This window comes from Agelaius phoeniceus, chromosome 8, assembly GCF_051311805.1.
Source record: "Agelaius phoeniceus isolate bAgePho1 chromosome 8, bAgePho1.hap1, whole genome shotgun sequence".
Classification (NCBI taxonomy): Eukaryota; Metazoa; Chordata; class Aves; order Passeriformes; family Icteridae; genus Agelaius; species Agelaius phoeniceus.
In genome coordinates, this window is record NC_135272.1 from 14,577,342 (window position 1) to 14,600,890 (window position 23,549).

The following is a 23,549-nucleotide window of genomic DNA, read 5'->3' on the forward strand; positions in this document are numbered from 1 at the left end:
TCAGACACACAACAAATCAACATCCCCTTTGCATATGGTTCTCTTCAAGACCAAGTGCAACTTGGAATGTGCACAGACAGCACTGCAAAGGCCCATCAATCCACTGGGTTTGTCTGCCTTTCAAAGAACCAGCATGGAGAAGGTGACATTTTAAAAAAACACCCCAGGAAAATTTAACTACTGCATGGTTATGCATTAAAGACTAATTCCACACCTGACTTCATGGGTCACAAAATGTCTCAGTGGACTAAAATAGAGAGAGCTATTTACAAATGTCTTTCAGTAACTATGCTAAAAAAGACACCTTTCTCAGGACAGGAAAAGAGACCTCAAGGCTTTTTGGGTGAAAAAAGGAGCTATCCTAAATCTCAGCCAAAGTATCTTCACACACAACAATCAGGGAATCAGCTGGATTAACTAGTGTAAGCATCAGGAAAAGGTTTAAGCTCCACATTCACCCTTGACTCTCTGATTTAGGGCATGAAGCACCAGCATTGTACACCTGACAACTGAGACTAGCAGAGCTGCCAGCAGCAGCACCCAGGGCCTGGCTGAACGCTCCCAACCCTGCAACTGCTCTCATCAGAATTAAAATGAGCCACAAAGTTAAACTAATTCACTACCATACAGCCAACTTCACATCCACATTCAACTTGGTGAAGCCAGAAGAGTTACTCTTTGATAAATTACCTTGTGTTGCATAATATAAACAAAAAAGGTAACCTAAGCAGCAAAGCAGGGCTCAATTAGCTGTTTTAACACTCTGGATCAGTCCAGAAAATGAAGACTGTTCCACATGCCTCAGCAATGCTCATAATTATTGATTATAAGCACTATGGAAAAAGCAGTACTTTTTCAACAGCCAGCATCACACATGGAAAGAGAGATACAATTATTTCATGTTGAAACAACATAAACTGCCAGGGTTGGAGTAGCCAATTCATAGGAAATTCTGTGGATTTTTAAATTTATTTTAAAGACAGTGTGAACCTAACCGTAGCAGCACAATTCAAGACAAAAAAGTATAAAAGGACTGTAAAGAACATTTATGATTTTTTATATTGCTCAGACCACATTCCCCTTTCCTATTTTTGAAAAGCATCCACTGCTCTGCTGAACATATTCATCCTCCCTGATGCTTTTCCACAAATTAGGAAGCTGAAGCAGAGCAGTTTCCAAAAGGCATTTACCAGTTGACACTATGTTCTCTCTGAAACTATACTACTTTGCATAAATACCTTACAAAATTCTTTTGTTTTGATCTTGGCTATTCTGTCCAACATAATGGGCTGGGTATGTAATCAATGGGACTCCTGGATTTTCCATGGAAAACATGCTCAGCGTAGTTCTAGTCTGCACAAAGTAACGTTGTATGGGGCACTTTTCAAGGGCAAACTGTTAACAGGAGAGGCAGGTTTCCCAAGGCAGATTAAAAGCAGCCTTAATAACCACTGGGAGTGAATGATAAACATTCAAAACATGAAGCTCTCTAAATTCCTCAGGCCACCAAGCCAAGACTTCACAGATTGATCAAGTCCTTTTCACAGGTATCCAAGAATTATCCAGGTTGAAGAGCAGAGAATCAACAGTGGTCACTGATTTCTCCTGTATCTCCACCAACAATGGACCATGTGTCAAATAGGGAAAATCCCTAATTTGGCAGAAGTTACCAGAACTATACAATGTTAGCAGCAATGCAAACTTTCCCTAACTGGCTACTTGAACTTCCTGTATTTTATCATGTAAAAGAATGATTACTGGACTGTAATTTCTGAACTCAGCTGCTAAAAATATACTCAATATACTAATTAATACGTTGTTAGAACTAACCTTGAACTGTTCTTCCAGCTTTTCTCGAAGAGGGCTCAGCTTCTCCAAGCTCTTACTCAGGTACACATGGCCATGAAATTTAATAAATGCCTTGATGAAGTCAGACACGCTCCATCGAGTCTTCACCTCATCACGACTGCATTTAGAACAGACACACCTGATTCAGTCTTTGGAATTACACACAGCTGCACACAACACCACAGAATTACTCCAAAATGAATATCCTGCAAAGCTACTTTTTGTGTTGGCACAAGATGCTTATTTCCTGCATTCACTAATCACAGTCAGGAGCATCACATTCTTTTTTCCATGCACCTCTGAGGATGCTCTGGCTGGACAAGGGCTGAGGGATTTCTATTCCACTGCCAAATGTGAATAACTTCTAGCAAGGCAGGTACTTTTAGAAGAAATATCTTCCAACTTACCTGAGTGGCAATAATTTACTTAGTCTCACCTTTCCAGTGCTTTAGAAAGTGCTTTTTGTAGGTTAGTGGAGGCAGCTGGGAAAGGAAACTTCACAGCAATGCTTCTGCAGTAGTAGAAAATTGTGGTCAAGTGGTCTCCTTTGGAGGAAGCTAGGATAGCCAACTGATTATAAGGCTGACCTAAGGGAGAAAAGGACAAGCTGTTCAACAAGTTGTCCTGGGGAAAACATGCTAGATTTCAGAGTACATGTGGTCATCTGGAAAGGGAGCATAAAGTCCTCAGTTCTTCAACAGGCAAGGCTTAGATGCACCTGCTGACCCTTCCACCCCAGCCTCAGATCTGAACTACTTCAGTGAAAAAGCTTCTAAATTTGTGGTGCATCAGCTGTTTAGAGGGTTTTGTCTGTTTGTTTTGTTTGCTTGTGTTGCCTTTGTTGCTAGATTTTTGTTTTGGGGTTTGGTGTTTTTGGTTGTGGGTTTTTGTTTGTCTGTTTTGTTGCCTTTTTTTTTTTATTATTTTTTACTTTGGAAGGAGAAGGATTGGGTATGGGGGTCTCTGATTTTGTTTGGTTGTTTGTTTCAGGGGGCTGAGTTTTTGTTTTGGTCAGTTAGAATGCAACTGGTTACAAAATTTGACTACTAGTTTCAGCAGCCCAGCTCAAAAGTGACTTATCCTTCTATCACCATCCCTACATTTTGGGCCACTGGAAGACAATAGCTAAAAAGCTAGATCCCTGAACTAAAGAACTCATTAACTCCCATCAGAAACTATAAATTGGCATGGAATGAACAATAAAAGAAAAAAAAAAAAACAATGCTGGTGTAAAGCAAGTTTTCATTAATTGTACTTTATAATGCATCAATGTAGGAGTATAGCAGTAGTGAAGCCTTGGAGTAAAGCTGTGTATTACTTCCCTTGTTTCTAAACCTGCACAAAAGGAAGCAACACAGATCATGCAAATAACCATTATCTAAATTATTTACTGACACGTGAGACATGGTTCTATGGTTTGGAGAGGGATATTTATATAAAAGCCCAGGTTTTCAACTGCCACAGAAGAAAACAATACCCCAAATCTTCCTTTGGAATTATGAACTGGAAAGATATCCCAGACTCACCATTAGAAGGGACAAGCTGAGCTGCATGTCTATAGTAAGACTCTGCCTGGCTGGTCTGATTCCTATAGCGAGCTAAGAAAACAGCAAAAAAACCCAAGTTGAGGCACAAAATTCCAGTCCCCTGCAGTTACTTCCATAAAATGCAACTTACCTGAAGAGCATTTCACTAGTATTTCAGAAATAAGCATCAGAAGAATGAGCAATTACACCAAACAGCACCAAGATTTGACACATTCAATTCTGAGGTGACTGTTTTGCCTCAGACCTAAGACTGTCTTATGGACAACAGTACCAAGAATACCACATACAGAGAGCTAAAAGTATTTTTCATCCCTCTTTGCACAACCACCAACTAGATCTATTTATAGGTTGTTCAAAAAGCAACTGCAAATTCCTGTGAAAAGAGAACTTTCTACAACACCAAGTTTTACTCAAATCAAGAAAGAAATAAACCTGTTGAACTTAATGCAAGAAAGAAACCCCATTTATGAAAGATTGGATTTCTAACTGGTGCCCTTGAACATAAGATATTAGTGTTCTGGAATGGAGAAGTGTGCTAGCCTGCTGCAACAAGCTTTTGTAATAGTTACCAGTTTCAGCACTTCCCTGTGCCTACCAGCTAGAACATGATTAAAATGCTAGGAGACAGACGCTAGCAGATCACTAGCAAGCCAGTGATTAACTGTCTCCATGCGTTAATGTGTAACAAACACTAGATAAGTCTGAACAGAGTTTCTTTCCAGGTCCTTCCCCCTGCTGCAATCACCACAGGCACAATCAGAAACTAGCTGCTGAAGTGGAACACACTGAGATCCCTCTCTAGAAGCTGAACACAGACAGAACTCCACGTCCCAGCCCTTCCCTTCTGAAACTCACCAATATCTCCCAGGTGGACAAGGCAGTGCTGGCAGATGTAGGAGCAGGAGCTGGACTGCGGCTTCACGATGGCGCTGGTGTGCGTCTGTTTATTGCTAATGATCCCCAGCTGGGAAGACTTCACACGGCACGGCAGGTCCACGTTAAAAACTGTGCACAATTCCTGGAGTAACTGCAAAAACGGCCTGGGTCAGTGGCAGCTCCAGCCAGCCATTGGAAAGGCATCAAAACAAGTCACTAAACTAGCAGAGCGCCACTCAGAGGTGTGTGCTCACCACAGATGAGCCAAACATATTTGAGGTGAACAAGCTCAAGTTACTAAAAGTGAGTATACACTCACATTTATACATTCTCCATATGGACTTCATTGAGTTCCATTGTGTCCACTGTGTTCATCTGCCCAGTAAGAAAAAGCTCTGCATCCCAAAGCAGTAAGCAACTCAATCCTCATGATATTTAAATCACCAAGGATTTATCAGTGGAGACTGACTATGGGAGGTCTACAGATATTGGTGGGTTTTATGGTTTTATCTTTTTGTTTTGTTTTTTCAGTAGGACGCTCAAGAGGAACACAGTGGGTTTTATACCTTCAAGAAGTGACACTGTTCTCTGAAAATATTAGAAAGGAACATCCCTCACCCTTCAAAGCAGCTTGTTCCAACATAAGAAATCCAACTTCAACTTTAGAAAGAAACTATCCCAATTTTAACTTTCAAAAGAAGCTGGAACATAACCAAGTTGATAAGCAACACAAGGCAATACTAACAGTTCAGGGGCTGAGGTGTCAGCAAATATTTGCACTAAGCCAACACTGAGACTCTTTCAAGGAAAAAGGCATCAGCTACTTGATCAAATATTGCAAAAGCTGATTGAAAGAAAGCCTCAACTCTGCCATTCTAATTAGTGCTTTTAAAGTTTTTCCTAACGGACTCCAGCAAATACTCTGCAAATGGCAACCAGAGAGTGAAGAGTGTTTGTTGGACTGAGTTCTAGGGTAAAAAATGCAGGTAAGAAGTGACAGACTTTCTCTCAGCTGGGAACATGCTCAGTCTCCAAATAAAACAGACCTGCAGGAGGGTTGTACTTCCAGATAAAGGCACAGAGAAAGACCATGGCTGACAGAAACACATACTCTATCAGCAAGATGTGACATAATGCTTTTGCTTGCTGCAGAAAGAGGTTTGTGTTACACCTCACACCCCTTTGCCTCTGTCTTTATACAGTACACAAAAAAATTCCTAAACAAGAGCGATCTCACAGATGAAAGCTGGATAAAAGAGAGCATCTTGACATCTTCAAAGATGCCAAATTAAGAAAATTCATGCTCTTGTTCAAAGATGTCACTTGGGGAAGCCTCACAGCTGGAGAACAGGTACCTTGGCTGAGCCAAGGCTTTAGGCTGAAAATGTAATTAACATCACAGCAAACAGAGAAAGATGACCCAGTCTGTAGTGTCAAGCTCAGAAAGAGTAAATTCCCTGATCCACTGCAGGAAAGAACAAGGTTTTTGCAAGACAAACAGTGTAGAGGTAGAACGCCCTTGGCAACCATGACAGCTTGTGAAACTGGCTACTTCCAACAAGCAGCTTTACAAAAAATCAATGCTGAAGGGGGAAAAAAGGGTAGCCACAAGGGTACCCTGGGTTGGCATGGCAGATGTCTGGAATCCAAGTAGGAAATGATACAGTACAAATGATCTACTGTGAGTGCTGTAAGCTGAAGACAGTGTAAATCAGCCATGACAAAGTTTACTCTGAACACTGAGAGAGGATTCAGCAACCACAGTGTTGTTGAAGCAGACACCAAATGAGGGGAAAAAGGAAAGAAAGGCAAGTTATCTTTACTAAGGCCATTCTCATACACTGACTCTTATTCTCTATAGTTTAAATCTAATGAAATCTAACATAGGAAAGAGTGTAGGCAAAAAAATGTCAGTGAGAAATAAGTATATGAATAGGAATCACACTCCTTTGGCAATTAACTGAAAACCCTGCAAAAGATTGTTGGCCCAGGAGCACTCAACACAGTTTTGCTTCAGGGGAAGAGAAGTTCCTAGAAGTAAACTAATTATTCTAATTGTTGTCAAAAATGAAGACTTACACCTCAATGCTCATCATTGGTGTTAGGAGTCACAAGGAAGAGGCAAAGAACAAAACATTAGGCCATCACACACATCCTGTGCATCTGCATTTTCTGCACATATTTCTGTTCCTGAGTAACTTAATCCAAGAATAAACTGATTATCCTTGCTTGTCCTTCACTATACAGCAAATGAAAAGGAATGAAGGCAATGGCCCACAAACATATATAGGAACGAGAAGCCAAATGGGAATTTTTAGAGAAACAGCAGGAAAAAAGTACTAAGAGCACATCAACTAACTCATCTGCTGGGCTCGAGGTTTTTTGTGTTGTCATTTCTGTAAGACATTACAATTAAAAGACAAAATTCCTCACCACAGGTCACTGCAGAGACAGAGTAAATGGCTTTAAGAGGGACTGGAGAGCCAGTGAAGGCTAGACCTTCTAATAGTCAGAGGACTCACACAGGTGGTAGCTCAAGAAGGCAACAGATGCAGTTGCAAGAACTGCAGTAGTTCAAGAAGGCAGAGACAGTGCAAAGCATCATACTACCCTTTCCTGCTGCTTTATGATTGCTCTGAGCAGGCACAGCAGAGCACAGTAAGAAATGGACCTTTGACCTTACCCAAAACAGTGGGATTTAGGTGTTAAAGCAGATTCTATTAGAAAGGAACCTAAACTGCACCAAAAACAACTACCAGATGCACAAAAGTTAAAAAAAGTTCCAGACTGATCAAAAGAAAGCCCATCACCAGCTCTGCAGACATCTCCTGCTGAGAGCACCACGGCTAGCAAGGTGCACTGCTCAATCCAATACAGCAGCAGTTTCCTAAGCTAAGGGCAAAGAAAAGATTTTACCCACCTAAAACTGATCCTCCACCCATCCTCCACTTTGTGCAACTCACCTGTGTGTAGAAGCCACTAGCTGCCTCTAAAAACAGAGAAAGGTTCGCCTGAACTTCGCTCCGATTTGGATTTGCTCTGTTTTTCGCCTGACCCTGGAGTGTTGTGATCTGATTTTTAAAGGCATGATTCCAACTGAAAAGAAAAGAAGCATTTATCTTTTTACTTTGGAAGTGTCTTATGCAGATGGCATAAATAACAGGAAAGAACTGTTTAATTACATAGCATCAGACATGAAGAATATTCAAATTCAAGCAACATTCAGATGAGAAAAATGTTAAATATGGAATAACCACCATTGCTCACCTCTCATATCTAGGGAAACAGATCCTGATATATATACATATAGCTAACATACACGTGTATATATGTATATGGCTAATGCAAACATCATTAATATTGTTGGCAATTGTTCTATTTTAGGCAGCAGAGAATTCCCTCCCTAAAACAAGGTGTGGGGTACAGAAATGAGGTTTAAAAATCATTCAGTAACTGGAAGCCTGGAGAGGAGAACTCAGCCAGCCAACTCATCTGGTTTCCCTCAATGCTGAAAGAACCACATGCTTCTGTTAACTAAACTTACTACAACCCATGTCTGCACCTTAAATAACAGGGAATGGATTCAGGGCATGGAGAAAACCCAGCTGGATCTTACCCTGATTTGCAAGGTGTCATGAGCAACCCATTAATTAACCCCATGAGCAACCCTGATTATTCCTCCCTCTGCCCAGCTCTACCTCACAGGGCTTAAAACTGGTTTTCAGCAGCTCCTGTTAGACCTTGCTCAAAGCTCCAGGTGATTACATCAGGTAAATTTCCTCCTTTCAGGAAAATGCAGACTTCAGCCCTCCCCTGAGAGCAGAGCAGACTAGTGCTCCTTAGCTTCTCTGCCTCCACCTGGCTCTCCAAAACCCAGTCCTGCATGACATGGCTGCCTCTGAATTGCCAGAGGCAAAACACTAACCTACTGAATGTTCTGTATCAGCTCTGCAGTGCATTCTCACGTTTCACCCACAGCACAGCTCTCATTTTAAAGGAAATAAGAAAACCATTCCATAGGATACAACTGCTTTTCTGGAAGTCTCAGGGTTTCCTGCTGCCCAGCCCAGATCACATACATACACACAAATTCAGTGAGGTACTTACAGGTCCTGCTCCACTTTTTTATCTAAAGCGTATTCCAAATCAGTCACTAGCATTTTTTGATATAAGTCCTGTAGAGCCTGTCTGGATGTCCAGACTTCTGCTGGACCCAGCTTTGAATCTGAGCAACAAGAAAGGGAAAAAAACCCAAAGTCACACAAATTTATGGAGTTAATCTGATTTTTCACTCACTTACCAAACGAAAGAATAGAGCTCAGTGTTAGATACACACCACCAAAAACCTGCTTTTATCCATTTCCTCAAAATAGTGAAATACAAGAACTACAGAGGGGTTGAGGGCTCACTGCTTAACTGATGAGTCTCCTACAACTCCAGAACTGGATGTGAACAAAGTTAGCAGCTGGCAAGTTAAAAAACAAAACAGGTAGGAGGATGTGGCTCTCCATAAGTTATCAAACAGCAGAATTTCTTGCCACTGGATGAATTTAGAAAAATTTCCAGTGTAACCAAAAAATAATTAGCAGACAATAAATCCATGGAGGGATGCAAAACAGGACAGTGCATGGACACACTTGGTGTTGTTTAAAGAACACTGTGGGCAAGTACTGCTTGTGCTTGTACTGCTGTGTGCTTGCCATTTTCTAACTCTTCAGTAGCTACCTGCTCCCCATCCCAGAGGGTGAGTGCAAACACTGCTCCCTGCTATTGAGTTACAGAGTCCAATTTCCCCTGGCTTCCACAACCACCTGGGCTGGGGCTGCAGGAGCACAAGGGATGGGCCTCACCCCAGGGAAACCATCCTGATACTGATGGTGGAGCCACTCCTGTTGGGTTAGGTGCATCCAGGTGGTTTTAATAGTCCTATGGGGACTACACCAGCCTGCTACTTTAACTACACCCAGGTGGCAAGCACAGCTGAGCAAAGGTTCATGAGAAAAGCTACTTCTACTGCAGGGCTGATTCATTAATATAAACCATTTCCATTTCCCATTAATATATATACCTTAAATCACAGCTCACAGCATTTCACTGCATCTAGGGCTGCACTTTCACAGCATGTGGTAGTGCTCAGATCAGCATTTCCTCATCCAGGTTCCTTAAAATCACCCAAATCCTGGCTAATCCCAAGTACAGCAGTTCCTGTGCTGGTCTGGGCAGGAGTCTCAGGTCTCAGAGAGTGGTAGAGACATGAAACCTTCATTTCCAAATGTTTAGAACATCCAAAGTCAACTTCAAAAATATGTATTAGGTACAGGCCAAAGGGGCACAGCTGTTAAAATACTATTTATTTATTTATATACAGAGGACAAGCCTTTAACATAAAGTCACACACTTTCCAGAAAATTCTTAGGAATGCTAAGCAAAAGAAACACAAAAGGAAAACAAAACCAGGAATCAAATATTATTAATAAGCTATATAAACTGTATAATAAAGGCAATTACCTGTCATGTCAGCCTTCAGGACTTCTGCCTGCCTGTAAGAAAGCAAAAGGACAATAAATTAGAAAGAGAAAGATCAAAATAACTGAATTATGCCAAAGCATAATTCATGCAATGGTGAATCTGCTTACAACTCTGCTCTAGTTCACCCCATGCAGGATTTGAGCTACTGTTGGTTCAACAGCGTGACTGTTTTTAGTTCATCCCATAACTGCAGTCAACTGTTCACTTTTCCCTGCTTATGCCTCCTTCTGAACAAATACAAACTAATAATGCTTACATTATGGTTTATATTTTCAGCTTTATATGGCAGCAGGGTCCTGCCAACGTTAGTGATATTTGCCTGGGACATTTTTATCAACTTTAAGTTGTCACACGTGAAATGCAGGAGCCAACAGAGTGAGAGCAACACCAACTCCCATCAGTGTCTGTCAGCACCTCAGTACAGCCCTCCTGGCCCCATGCTGCACAAGGGAGATGGGATAAGAGCATGGCTTCCCCAATTGCCTCTTTTCCTTGAACTGCATCCCTAAAATAATGCTTTGATCAGGTTTCCAAGGAAAAAAACTACACAGTACACACAGAAAGAATGGCAACTACAGGTGACTACCTATAACTCCTTCACTGAGCATCCTCTGCAAATCCCCACTGCTGGTGAAGGCTGGCAAATAGCTTTCCAAAACCAGGAACACTGGGGCAGCCCTCAATAAATAAATATTTCTGAATGGCCAGTGTCTGGCTGGAGCAGGCAATGGGGGTGCTACAGCTAAGCACTGTGTCAGCAGTACATAAAGCTGCAAGGAGCAGCCCTGCTGGCCTGCCTGATGGACACAATTCAGCCAGGGCTGGCAGAGGGGACACGAGGCTGCCTGCTTGGGCTGGCTTTGGATCAGACATGTCCCTCTGCTCCTGATGCACTCAGGTGGTGATGCAGATTTGGAGAGTGCAAGCTTTCCACACTGGACATGGAATCCTCCCAGCATAGGAAATGCTCCCTTCACCTGCCTCAGAAAAAAACTAAAAACAAACACAGTTGGAAGATATACTGTGCCTAACATGAATGTCAGATGCCAGCTTGGAAAAGAATGGAGAGCCAGGAGAAAGCACCACCTAATTCCTAAAGGGGCTGCAGAAATCAGCATATACTTTCTCTTGCCAATGGGAAGTTGTGGTGACTGTAAACAGTTTTTCAGTTTGTTCTGGGATCTACCTACTAGCCATAAATTATAGGGAAGGTTTTGAGGTCCACATGAGAACTAAAAAGGTATCAGAAGAGGATATACATTAGGAACATGTAAATTGTTAAGTTCCTTTGCAAAATTTCTGTTTATTAAATGCAAGCATTATCCATAACAGCTCACCATAGCCACCTCCATCTGAAAAGCAATGGCATGCCCCAAGAGCTTTAACTGTCAGGAACAAAAGTCAAGAACATCTTAACTGATACCAGAAGTGAACCTGTACGTTCCTCACCTGATCCATGTAATGCCTTTAAGACAACTTCTTTCAATTGTCTGAAAGAAGAGACAACAGAGACAAGCAATGCAAATTTTAGCTACTGTATCAGGAGAAAGCTGAAAGCCCAAGAAACATTTCTTCCTCAGCCACACAGAGGTAACAAAAGACCCCTAAGTGATGGCTCTGTGTGGCTGCAGCCAGCAGGATGGCAATGAGCAGATCCTGCCCCCAGGGAGCCAAGAACACACAAGGAGGGACAGCATCTCCTGTGCAGGCTGTGCCCCAGCAGCCCCTGCACTGCTGACCTGCAAGTCTGGTCAGGCACAGGGCTGAGGCAGAGCTGTGGTGCTGGCAGCCAGCAATGCCACTGCTCCCAAGGAAAAGCTGACTTGCTCAGGTGCTGGAATCTCACTTTTCTGAGCAGCCAGCCAAGTTCCTACAGTCTGGCTCACGCTTCAAACATCTTCCAGTGCTGTGAAGGTCTCCTCTGAGCTGAGAACACAATCTGTGCTGCCAAAGCCACAAATGCTGAGAGGCCCAGCCCCAGCAGGACACGCAGGACTGCGCCCACAGACACTAGCCCAGAATTCTCTTCCAGGTACAAAGGCTCTGCCCTTTAAAAGCCAAGAACTGCTCCTCTGGAAATTACTTGTGCAGAACTACCTTCCACTAAGTCTAATCTTTAAAAGCGGGACTGTAAAAGCATCTTTTTTCCCCCAGAAGTTTGCCCTCACTGCTGCCTGGAGAATTCTGGTGAAGAGAGCCTGAGCCTCTACATCAGTGCAACTGCTGACAGACTCTGTGAATGCACAGACCTAATCATTTGACTAGACCCGAGCTTCTACCAAAAAGAGTTACTTAAAAACAGTTTATTTTGGAAGAGAAGACTCATGGTCTCACAGAACAAGAGACTTTAGCACCAATTGCTTCACCAGCCATAACACAGACTGCCTTGTAGAATTTATAAAATTGCAACAAGCAATACTGAAGAGATTGTCACTGTCATTTTTAATAAAATGTATAGAAATTATTTCAATACTTCCTACACTCCAAAGAAATTAGGAGAGTTGAGCTAACATTAGTATGCTGCTTCTCATTTCCACCTAGAAACAATTGTTTCAAATAGCTGCATTCTAAGCCAGGATAAGAGGGGGCAGCCTGGGTACAAAACTTGTTCTGCATCAGTGACAAAATATTAGCAGCAAGAGAGAGAGTATAGAGAGAAAATGCACTGCCTGTTCATTAAATAAACTTTACAATGGGCCTTTGCTGGTGCTCAGGGACTCCTAGTGGGCACCAGCTGGATTTCAGTGGTAAAAACTGATAGGAGTTTCTCACAGTGCCAATGGCTCCTATCACCCAGCATTTTTAACAAGCTTTTCTGGCCATATATTTTATTGCACCTCCTCATATTGAATTTACATTAGAATGACTCATCCTGGGGCAAAAAAGATTGCCTACTAGAAAACCTGGTAGGGCTTGTTTACACACTGTATCATTGCAAGAATATTCTCAGGTACTTCCTTGCCCAGTTGGACTCAGCAGTTCAGTCAAGCTTCCCTAAGTTGTTTTTTTTTTTTGATCCAAACCATAGTTCAAAAAAAATTACATTTCAAGTATTTCCACATACCACCTTGATATATTGTAACAGCTACTCTTTATTATTTCCTAACCAAATATGTAGATTCAGCTCTGTGCTTTAGTCAAACTTTAAACTAAAATACAACAGCCTCCCATCCAATTCAGTAAAAATGTTTGATAGCTAAAGGAATTTTCATTTTATTCATAAAATTGAAAAGCTTCAAAACTTTAAAACACAGTAGTCAGGACTATCAGTTGAGGTTCTAAAGGTATAAGATAAATAAAAATTTAAGTTCCCACAGGAGACAAACTGCTCTTAAGAACCTGAGAGTATATAAAGTTCTGTTTTGCTGGAACTCAGAGGCTACATTTAATGTGGAATGAACCACTGGACTTGGCAAAGGAAGACAAAAAAGACACATTTCATTTTCCCTCTTCCAGGTTTTTACCATTCTTGATCAATTAAGTTTTCCAAGTCAGAATAAGAAAACAAGTTGTTTCCCTTAAGCTGGTAAGCAGTACAGAAAGAAAATCCCACAAACATTGGGATGTCTCTCCCATATAGATATTTTGAAGTGTTTACCCCATCACACTGAAACATACATCAAAAGATCATGCAGTCGTACCTTCTCTTTAACACTAGAGCAAGTTTGCTTAATTTGATGTTAAAATCATGAAGAAAAGATCATAGAGCCTCTTTGATTAACTATTCTATTCAAGTTTTCCTCTTGTTGCCATCTGACTTCCAACTCTATTTGCATATCACTGAACAAATGGATCTATTTTACCATTGTCCCCAAAAGAACTCATTTCTGTTCCAATATCTGCCTTCAGTTCAGCTATAATTCAAGCACTCAATCACAAATTTTCAGTTCTGCATACACCACCCTGCATCTCTAATAGGGCCATATCCATTCCACAGAAGCAGGGGTCTGCTAACAAGCTTCATTATCAAGCACAGATCAGCCAATGAAATTAAGCCAAACTTCTCAAAGCAGCAGTTTTGTGTTACCCAGCTACCATCCTCTATTTTTTGCAAGTCAAGCCTCACTTACACCACACCTCTCTCATTTTCACAGCGAGGATCCGCCAGGCATGATGTGCTGTGGCATGACAAGTTCTACAAAAAACATGGAAACCCCCAGATCTCACAAAGCCAACAAGAACACCACACTGCTTTCACCCTTCCTGAAGGGGAACTCCACCTGGTTTTCCCCTGACAGCCCTAAGCTGTATCAGCTGTATCAGTTCTCTCATCAAATAACAGTAACACAACCCCCGATAAGGAATTGAGGATTTACATGACTAAAATGGGAAATGAATCCAGGCAGCTGGGCTTATAAAAGCCATCAGAATCCAATCTCATTACTAAAATCTAAAAAACTTTAAGTGGTCAGGAGTTTCACTCCAAGCAGAAATTCACACTCCTGCAGTTCTCTTTCCTGGAGGTACTGTACCACAATGAAAAGCACCTGCAGCCTGATGTGCCCTAGCAGGAGGTGACGGATCCCAAGGCTCATAAAGGGCACTGCCAGAAAGCTTTAATTCTTCTGAAAGGGAATAGAAAAACACAGAGAATATATAGAATAAATATATGACATGTTTCATTTTGGGTAGAAAAGGTAAATTTTCTATACTAGCATACTAAAAGTCAAACAATATTTAAATGCCATTATTTCAATGTTTGGCAAGGCTCACAGCAGAAGGAACTTCAAAGCAACAACCTGCCATTTTAGATTTTCCTCAAAACAACAGTTATCTTCAACAAAAATTTATAATAATTTTAATACTCAGTGGGGTTTTTTTCTTTATTTGTCTGTATTTAAGCATACCCATGCTGATTCAGGGCAGGTGGAAGCAGTAGGAAACACTAACAGCATGGACACTGAATATTCCACAGCATATTTAGGGGAGATTGATTGTCCAGAAGCCCCCAAGCACTGTATCCAGGACATCATTCACATCTGGACTTTGGCACTTCAGATGTGAGGAAAACTTGCTGATACAAATGGTTGACAGTTTTTTGGAAAATAAGTATTTTTCCTTCAATTCCTAAGAGTTACCACTAACACTTGCTAAAACTGAAAGCTTTCTTTAGAATTTTTAGAGACTCTCTGGCTACTAATCCTTTACAGCTGGTACACTTTGCTAAAGGTTGAGTTCTCAGACATAACTCTGACTTCCCTAAACTGTTTTGTAGACAGTTACTGTATCTCTAACTATGACCTGTCACAAGGAAATATTTTGACAGCAATCTTAGGATTGTGCACAAACCTAGATGGTTATGCCTGAAGTATAGTAATAGCAAACTTGTGGGTAAACTTCAGCTTTTATTTTTCCTCCACCCATTAATTCAACATCACCTGAATACAACAGGCTTCAGACAACAGCTCCCACATACCTTTTCCTGAAAGGGCAAATGCATGGAATCAGGATTTTGCAGGGGTACATAGCATCCAACAATGATTTTACTTATTAATTTGTGTAAAGACTCTACCTACTCATACATCAGACATGCACTGTTAACAGCTTTACTTCTATAGAACAAGTTCTTACTGTTCCAAACTTTCAAGTGTTGCCACCTAACTTAAAGGACCATAGTTTGCACAAAGTTCTGGGATTGCTTGCTTTGGGAGCTGGCAGGTTTGAGTGATGTCAGCTCTTACTGAGGTACCAAGAGATCTTCAGCCTGTGGGTCATGGAATTAAATGTTCCCATGTGCCTTGGAAGGCCACTGCTAACACACACTAATGAAAAACACCTTTAACACAATCATCTTACTGTCAATTTTATGTGTTAAGTAGTTTAAATCTTATTATTCCTCTTACAGGCAGCTGAAGCCAGGGTACAGCTAATTTCCTTGACCTGCAGTTTAATCAGATTATAGCTGTAGATCAAAGCCACAGAAACAAGAACTTCATCACCAGTAAAAACAAAAACCTACACTTCTGCAAGCAGGTATTAAAGCAAAGCAATCACCACCTGAATACAAACCCCCCCACAGGGAATCCTGCTCTATTCCTTTTGTGTTCTCACTGTAGCTGAGGAGGATGTCAAGAAATGGGGACACAGAGCACGGTTTTCCTTAATCCCATCTTCCCTCCTTCTCCTCTATTAGAAGCAAGTCATAATAATCATCCTCAAAACAGAACCACCAAAAGCAACTCTTTCCAGGTTTGATCAGAGCTGACATTCCTCCTCCTTGGATAAGGGTAGAAGTACCCTTGCAGTCAGCTTCACTCAAACTCATTTTCTTCCTCCACTTTCAGGGAAGTCAGTTTCTTTGTCTCAAGATTTTAAAACGATGTGCCCCAAAGGTAAAAGCACTTGTAAGGAAAGTTAATGTGTTCTTAATCTCTGATTTAATCTACAGAGAGGGAAATACAAACCTCCTACACTGCTCAGGCTTCTGGCATTCCACTGCCTCTACTGGACTCTCCCCCTCCTTACACAACCTGGAGTCAGAACATGAGCTAAATACTTCAGAAATGGGGTCCAGCCATTCAGGATCAGCAATATGCCTCCATCTGTTCCACAGAACTCCAGAATTTATGCCAGGAGAGTAACCTGAAAACTATATACCCAACAACCCATATTTTCCAATCCAAGCAAGAACAGCTGGCAATAAATGTAATGTTAGGACTAGCTCAGGAAAGCTCAGTTGTGTTTCCATAGTAATTTTTAAAAAATACTGACTATGCTGTTCTTTAAACCTGGCATCTTGACCTACTAGTTATGTGGAATTTTATTAAAGACAGCAGGGATAAAAATAACCACAAAAACTCCAGTCACCTTTAACTCGTTTACCTTCCAGGACCTGACAGTGTAGCTCCATAGGTAACCCTGACACTATTTTCAGTATAGAAAAATTCTGGTTTAGTAACAGTAATGAGAATTTATTAGCTATAAAAAGGCGTGCTCAGGAAATAATAAATGAATACTTAATATGTGTGGTGATTCAAGACATTGATATATTTTCATGTTAAGGAATACCTTCAAAAGAAAACTTTTAATAGCAAACAGTAAAAAAGTAATACTTTTGTGGAATACCCTGGCACATCCATACAGTACCACATTTACTACACTGGCTGACAATATGTCAGCTTTGCAGCTGACCTGAGAACAAGTGAAAGGCAAAACATTTAAGATCAAATACATAATCCATCTGTGTATCTCCTCCAATCTTTATCTTGGATAAACAGATTTTCTCAAAACTAAGGCAATCTTAAAGGTACAAGTGCACAAAAACTTCAAGATTGCTCTCCAATCCTCTCAGCCATTGACAGCCCTCTCCCTTAAAGGAAGTTAGACACCAAAACAAAGCTTTGCTCCCTCACTACCCACAACAAGGAACTTTGGGGAAGCACCAAGGGAGATACAGGCTAGAATTAAGGAGGAAGTTTTTCACAGAAAGAGTGGTCAAATACTGGAATCATCTACCCAGGGAGGTGGTGGAGTCACCATCCCTCAATGTGTTTAAAAAAAGAGTGGATGCGGCACTTGGTGCCATGATCTAGTTAAGGTGTTAGAACATGGGTTGCACTCAATGATCTTAAGGGTCTCTTCCAACCTAGAAATTCTGTGATTCTGTGATTTAAGAGGAGTCAGTTACTGGGAATTTGAGATACTGTCTTCATTGCTAAGCAGCAGATGGATAAAGAGCAAATCCATTAGATGGTACCATCAGAGGTGGCAGAAATAAAGCACAAGTAATACCTCATACTGTGTTTGTAGCAGGTTAGCTATGACAGGTACAGTGGAGTTCAGTGTTTTTAACACGTGCTCTCCAACTCCTTACACTAAGATCTATGCCCAGACAGTCAAGGCCTTCCAAAACATAAGCCTTAAAGAAAAATTATTGATATTTAAATATTGAGGTCATTCAATAACTGTAAACTGTTTTTGTCAATCCCATTTATTTTATAAACTCCCAATCACATCAACATCACACAAAACACACATCTATGCACAAACATGACATACCCAAAAGTTTTAAAAAGCTTTTCATTATTAAGAGGTTTGAAAGGACACCACATGGTACACACAAGCCTTGACAAAAACACACCCTGATTACATCTGGATATGATCCTAATTGCAAGCTGCATCTTAGAAATTATTTTCAATTCTCCATCTTGAAATTACATGCAAACCATACTCTGAAAGCACAGTAACAGCAGAAGGCTGAACACCAGTCAGGGAGAATATTATACCCTCCATTTATGATAATTAAATGGGTACTCACTACATCATTGCCAATCATTTACAGGAGTCTCATTAGCTGCTCCCCATTCTCTATCAGAAACACATAGGCAATGCTGTTCTGAGATAAACTTACTTTCCAAGTAGAGAACATTCAAATAATTTCTGGCTTAGCAACACAAAACTCACCTGCAGTCCTCTACTGTTGGTTCTCCTCAGTTCAGGAGTGGCTCATCCAGAAGGGCTGCTGCCTACAATACTCAAATCCATCACCAAAACACATGGTACTCCTGGAAATTGGGAAGTTACTCTGTTCTGTGTTCAGCTGAAGGGGAAACCTATGACCAGTCCAACCAGCTCAGATCTAGCAAATGTTATTAGCACAGAAGGAGGGAAGCAGATGGATACACGACTGTGTACAAGATACTGGATACAAGAATGTCCTCTCCAGGAAAGGTGCACCTTGAAGCTTTTGGGGCCCATCAAACACCAACAGGTCTGGAGGAAATCCAGCCTGGTTGAAGAGATGCAGCTCCATGGCCCAAGTCCAGCTGACCTGTGTAGCTCTGCTCCAGCAGGCCCAAACTGCCTCTGAACAGGATCTGCTGCCACCACTGCTCCACTGAATGCTGCCAGGTGCTCCCAGTTAACCAGTAACCTCCTTTCCTGTTTTGAAAACTAATGGATTGGTTAGGAGCAAGCATCTGAGTAAATTTACAACTCCCAAGGTTAAATCTACTTGCGAGGCCTAAATATATTCATTAAAATCCAAAAAATTATTTCAAATTTAAATCTTAAGACCTAAAGACAGAGTCCATTCTAGTTCTATGTCAGAAAAGTCCACATGATGTTCAGCTGACTACAAATCAGTATCTGCTTTATGAATCATATATGGAAAAACGTGGGGGTTTAGCAGACCTTTACTAAACATAAACTGTAGAAAAGAATAACATGAATGCAGTTTCCCAGACTGCAGTCTCCCTTTCAGCAGTCAGACCAGACCTCATTATCTCCTGCAAAGGTTGAGGAAAAGGCTCCATAGCAATGGATTAACACATCCCACCTGAAGATCAAATCATAAGCCTAGAAAGGCCCTCAAAAAGTCATATAGCCCATTCCATCACCCTGATGTTATTTCTGACAATCATTAGGTTGCTTGTTTTTAAGGTTGTACCAAGTCACCTCCATAGCCCAAAGCAGCACCCCAGACACTGCCAAACCTTTCCCACATGGCATTATGCCTTGCCTTCAGGAACTGCTGCGTGCCTTGGGTTCACCCACTTCACTTCCTTCCTACCACCAAATCCCAGAGCAAAAATCACCAGCCTTGCTCAACCCACTGCTAGTTCTGCAACATGGGGAAGGGTAGTGACTGTCCCTCACTCAGAGGAGACATTCCCTGAATCTGAGGCACATTAAGCAAGAAGAGACAATGCCATCAAAAGATTCAACATGTGACTACATAGTTACCAGCTATTAACTCAGCATTTGTGTGTTACTCAGGCTGCACAAACCAATGCAGCCTGTGCATTTCACTTTGCAATCAACTATAGAGGGATTTCATAGTCATTTGTTTTGTGTAGTATACCAGCATGTCCAAAACAAGTTTGAAAATAGAATAATTTTGGCACTGTGCTTCAGCATTTGACAATAAAGCAGGGAAGTGAGGTGAATCATGCGCTTTAATACCAAATCTGAAATCCAAATGTCCAAGAGCATTTCCCATTATACACAAAAAATTTCCAGCACCTGAGTCCTTAAAGGCCCAAAGATCTTCATGTCTTTTGGATCTGTCCTTCCTGAAGACAAAACACTCTTGACCCACATCACCTAATGCTCCAGCACAGCAATTCTCAAATAATTATTTCAGGAATTAACACGATCGGTTATGCAGGACAGAAGATACATTTTGGTAACCATCTTTAATCAAAGAGTACAGAATTTTAACTGATCTTGAATGAGTATCCCCAAATCCTTAGCACATAACATAATGTCACAGGCAGACACAGCACTTTTTTTAGTGCTGACTTCTCACTGGCCACCTATGATGGAAGGGACCAAAATAGTCTGTAGTCACACCAGCAGCATCAGCAAGCACTTGACATCTTCATTAGAAACACACTGGAAATATTATTCTGGGTACTTTTAAGCATTAAAGATTATGTTAGTCCTTGATATCAAACCCAGAAAACAAGTACTCCAGCTGAAGTCAGAGCAAGCCACAATCCCCTACAGATGTCTTTGCCCCAAGCCCCATATCTCCTACCATGTACCTCAAAACAAAATAAATCTCTAAATGAAATAGTCATGGTATGTTCAAGCTGGATGGAATACCTGCCAGACGTTCATGCCCTGGCATAATCTGTGAGACATGCTCATAAATTAAGGCCTGCTGTAATAATTCAGGTGTATGTCAACAATGCATATTAAGGATTTTATCACTTCTTTTCTAGTTAAAGATTTCACATATACGTTCAACATTACACCTATCAATGGTATTAAGACAAATGAAAATCCTTCTAGATTTTTATTGCAAATTTACTCTGCATATTTTAATAACTGAATTTACAATCATTAACCAATATAGAAATCTCACTTTAAAAAAAATTGAAATAATATTTCCTTTATTTTTCTAGTAACTGGAGCAGCATGTTTTAGTTCTAAGAGCTGCTTCAGTTTTCACGTTTTTGTACACTTTTGGTGGGTCTAGGTCTTTCTTTAATACTTATAAATGTGGTTTAAATCCTTTGAACACAATTCTTACCAACAGATTGGCTTTTTCCTGGGAATACCTGGCTGGATCAAGTCTCTCTGCTCACAAATTTGGTTATGGCAATGTCATCAACAAGCATTTACACTACTTCAACACAGACAACATCAACAGGCAGAAGTCTTGTCCCATTCTTCCTTCTCCATAGGTATAGAGGATTAGCATTTCCATTTTCAGTTATTATTAGGCTAGTTTGGAAAATCTGCCCTGAAGATCCCTCATAACAGCTCAAGTGTACCTTGAATTAAGAGCAGGAATGCCCAAAGGCCCTGCCAAAAGCAGTAATGTTTGCAGAAGGAACCAAAGCTGTCAAAGGTTGTTTGGGTTAAAAAAAGATTATCACACAGTCACAGCTGTTGGACACATGGCAATATCCACATGCTTTCTCCACACCATGGCCAGACCAACACAGGACATGGCAAATCAAATCCCAGGAGAATTTCAAAAGACAGCAGCACTATTTACAGGACTAGCATAAAACAAAGGGAAAAAATGGTTTTCCCAGCAGATTTATCAAAAAATTAATTTATTCTTCATGTGTAGGGAAGTTAAGATGTGGTAAATAACACAGCACAGATTATGGGGGGTCCAGGGGGCCCAAAACAGGCAGGATCCAAACAAACTGCCCCTTGCCATAGCCTGACCAAATAGGAACAACTCTCAAGGCCTCATTAAATTAAGACATCAGGAAACACCAAAGTCTGAAGTAAAGATGCTTAATGCCCAAAACGCCTGTTTTTCTGTTTTCCAGAGAAAAAAGTAGTTTCCTTTAAGTAGTTCAAGAAATGTTCCCCACACTATTTTGGCAGAATCAGTCTTAAAGGTTCCACACTCAAAATGAATTTCTCATTTTCTAACAGCTAGAGAGTAGCTCTCAGATAATTCAGCTGTACAACAAGCAGGGCCTGCAGACCCAAAACAGACAATGCGTCAGAGGAGAGGATGGGGAGAAATAAAATAAAAATCAGCTTTACCCATACCACCATCAGACAAAGCAGAATACTGTTCAATGAGGCTGAGCACTAGAGGACACTTTCAGCACCAAAAACATGAAATAAATGAGAGATAGACTGCTGATGTATTCAGGACATAGTAAGTACTTTCAGAAATATTATATTTGTTTTCCCTGAAGATGGAAGAGAATATTAATTCTAGCAGGACTCCTAAGTACTTCAAGGGTATCTCTGAGTGGAGCCCCATCAGTGAAATTCAGTCTGTCACCCACAGCTCTGTAACAAACCCAAGAGATTCAGACTCCTCAGCCTTCTGGTTCCTTATGATAATCCCTTGAGTGCAGAAGCCAGTGTGAATAATCCAAGAGAAGTCTGACTGGAATACAGAAAGAAGAGAAAGCACACCTAATGTCACTCCAAAAGGTTTATTCCACCCCAACTCACAGGATTACATTGATCTGAACAAGTACCTGCTGATTTAACTCAGAGCAATTTAAATACCCAGCTTCAGAACACTCTTTAAGCCACTTCCCCCTCATTTGGTCATCTGGGAAGTCCCCAAGTTCACAACGAAAACTTTGTCTTAAATTCAAATGGGAAGAGTGGCAGTGGGCAGACAAGTGTAGAAATGTGGCCCAAGGGCAGGACTTGGAGCAGGGCTGCACAAGTGGCAGCTAGTGATGGCTCCTGTACAGCTGTAATGCTTCCAGCAATGCCCTGCCCAGTGCAACCACTCAAGGGCTCAGCAGGCACACACAGACAAAGCCACCAGCCCTCCACCCTGGAATCATGAGAAATGATGGCCCAGAGTCCTCACATCACTTCACAACAAACAATCTGTTATTCCTCTATTCTGTCCACAGCAGTTAGATGGAGAAATAAGATACCATATCCCTCCCTGAGCACAGGAAAACCTGTGTTTTCCCAAACACCACTGAAATCTATTACCTCCCTCATAATACATTAAAAAGTACAGAATCAAAGTATGCATCTCTGCTAATGATTTTAAGGAAAAAATCTGTGGGTTTCTTCCCCTCCTGCCTGACAGCAGCTGTGCAGTTTTTCCAGTAAGATGAGGACAATCCTCAAGTTCAAAGTAATGAAAGCAACAACTAGTGTCCTCCCACATATATTCCTTACAAATTATAGCTTCATTCTTTAACTGCTCTTCTACCAGCCTGCTGCTATGAGTGAATCTCTGCTACTGTTGTGAAGATGAAGAACCCTTAAACGTCTACAATCCCCAGCAGCTCCTCATCCAACAAAATCAGATCCTACAGCAAATTATCCACTTTTCCCTCCCCAGTCACCATGCACTTGAACTGCAATTATTCTCCTTCTATACTCATTTTTGCTGGCTGAGCAGGGCAGGGAACATGCCAAGGTATTTATCCATCAAGTCACTGACTTCTCCCATCAACTCAACCTTTCTTTCTCCAATAGGAAATGCCCACAACAGCCAATGTGGCAAACTAAAAAAAGCAGGGAAGCTTCAGTTTCCAGATACATTGATTTAACAGATTTAAGTTGCTTAAATTAAAAGTTTGTGATACAATTCAGCTTATTTAGAGGCCAAATCATCTCACTGGACCAAGCTATGGTTACTTGTTATGACTTCTTAGGATAGAAGAAATGGATTTTACAAGTAGCCAGAATATCACAGTATGCTTTACACTGACTCCTTAAATAAAACAGCTAATTCACCAAGAAAATGTACCTTCTTACCATGCACTGAAATGAAGAAACTGAGGAAAAAAAACCCTCCAACCCCCATACTCAGGGACAAGGGCAGCCTTCTCAAAATGCTTTGGT

The 23,549-nt window shown here is 41.1% G+C and overlaps 1 protein-coding gene across 8 annotated transcripts in view; it reads right to left on the reverse strand.

Moving 5' to 3' along the window:
- The window catches only part of SMG7 (SMG7 nonsense mediated mRNA decay factor), a 56,630-nt gene that overhangs the window by 20,575 nt on the left and 12,506 nt on the right, over nucleotides 1–23,549 (reverse strand). For all 8 annotated transcript variants that reach the window (XM_077182052.1, XM_077182047.1, XM_077182050.1 and 5 more), the window contains exons 2-8: nucleotides 9,780–9,811; nucleotides 8,379–8,496; nucleotides 7,235–7,367; nucleotides 4,251–4,422; nucleotides 3,375–3,446; nucleotides 2,285–2,435; nucleotides 1,831–1,966 (exon numbers count right to left, since the gene is read on the reverse strand). In XM_077182052.1, the coding sequence (XP_077038167.1) occupies nucleotides 1,831–1,966; nucleotides 2,285–2,435; nucleotides 3,375–3,446; nucleotides 4,251–4,422; nucleotides 7,235–7,367; nucleotides 8,379–8,496; nucleotides 9,780–9,811 (814 nt within the window). The remainder of the gene's footprint in view (nucleotides 1–1,830; nucleotides 1,967–2,284; nucleotides 2,436–3,374; nucleotides 3,447–4,250; nucleotides 4,423–7,234; nucleotides 7,368–8,378; nucleotides 8,497–9,779; nucleotides 9,812–23,549) is intronic.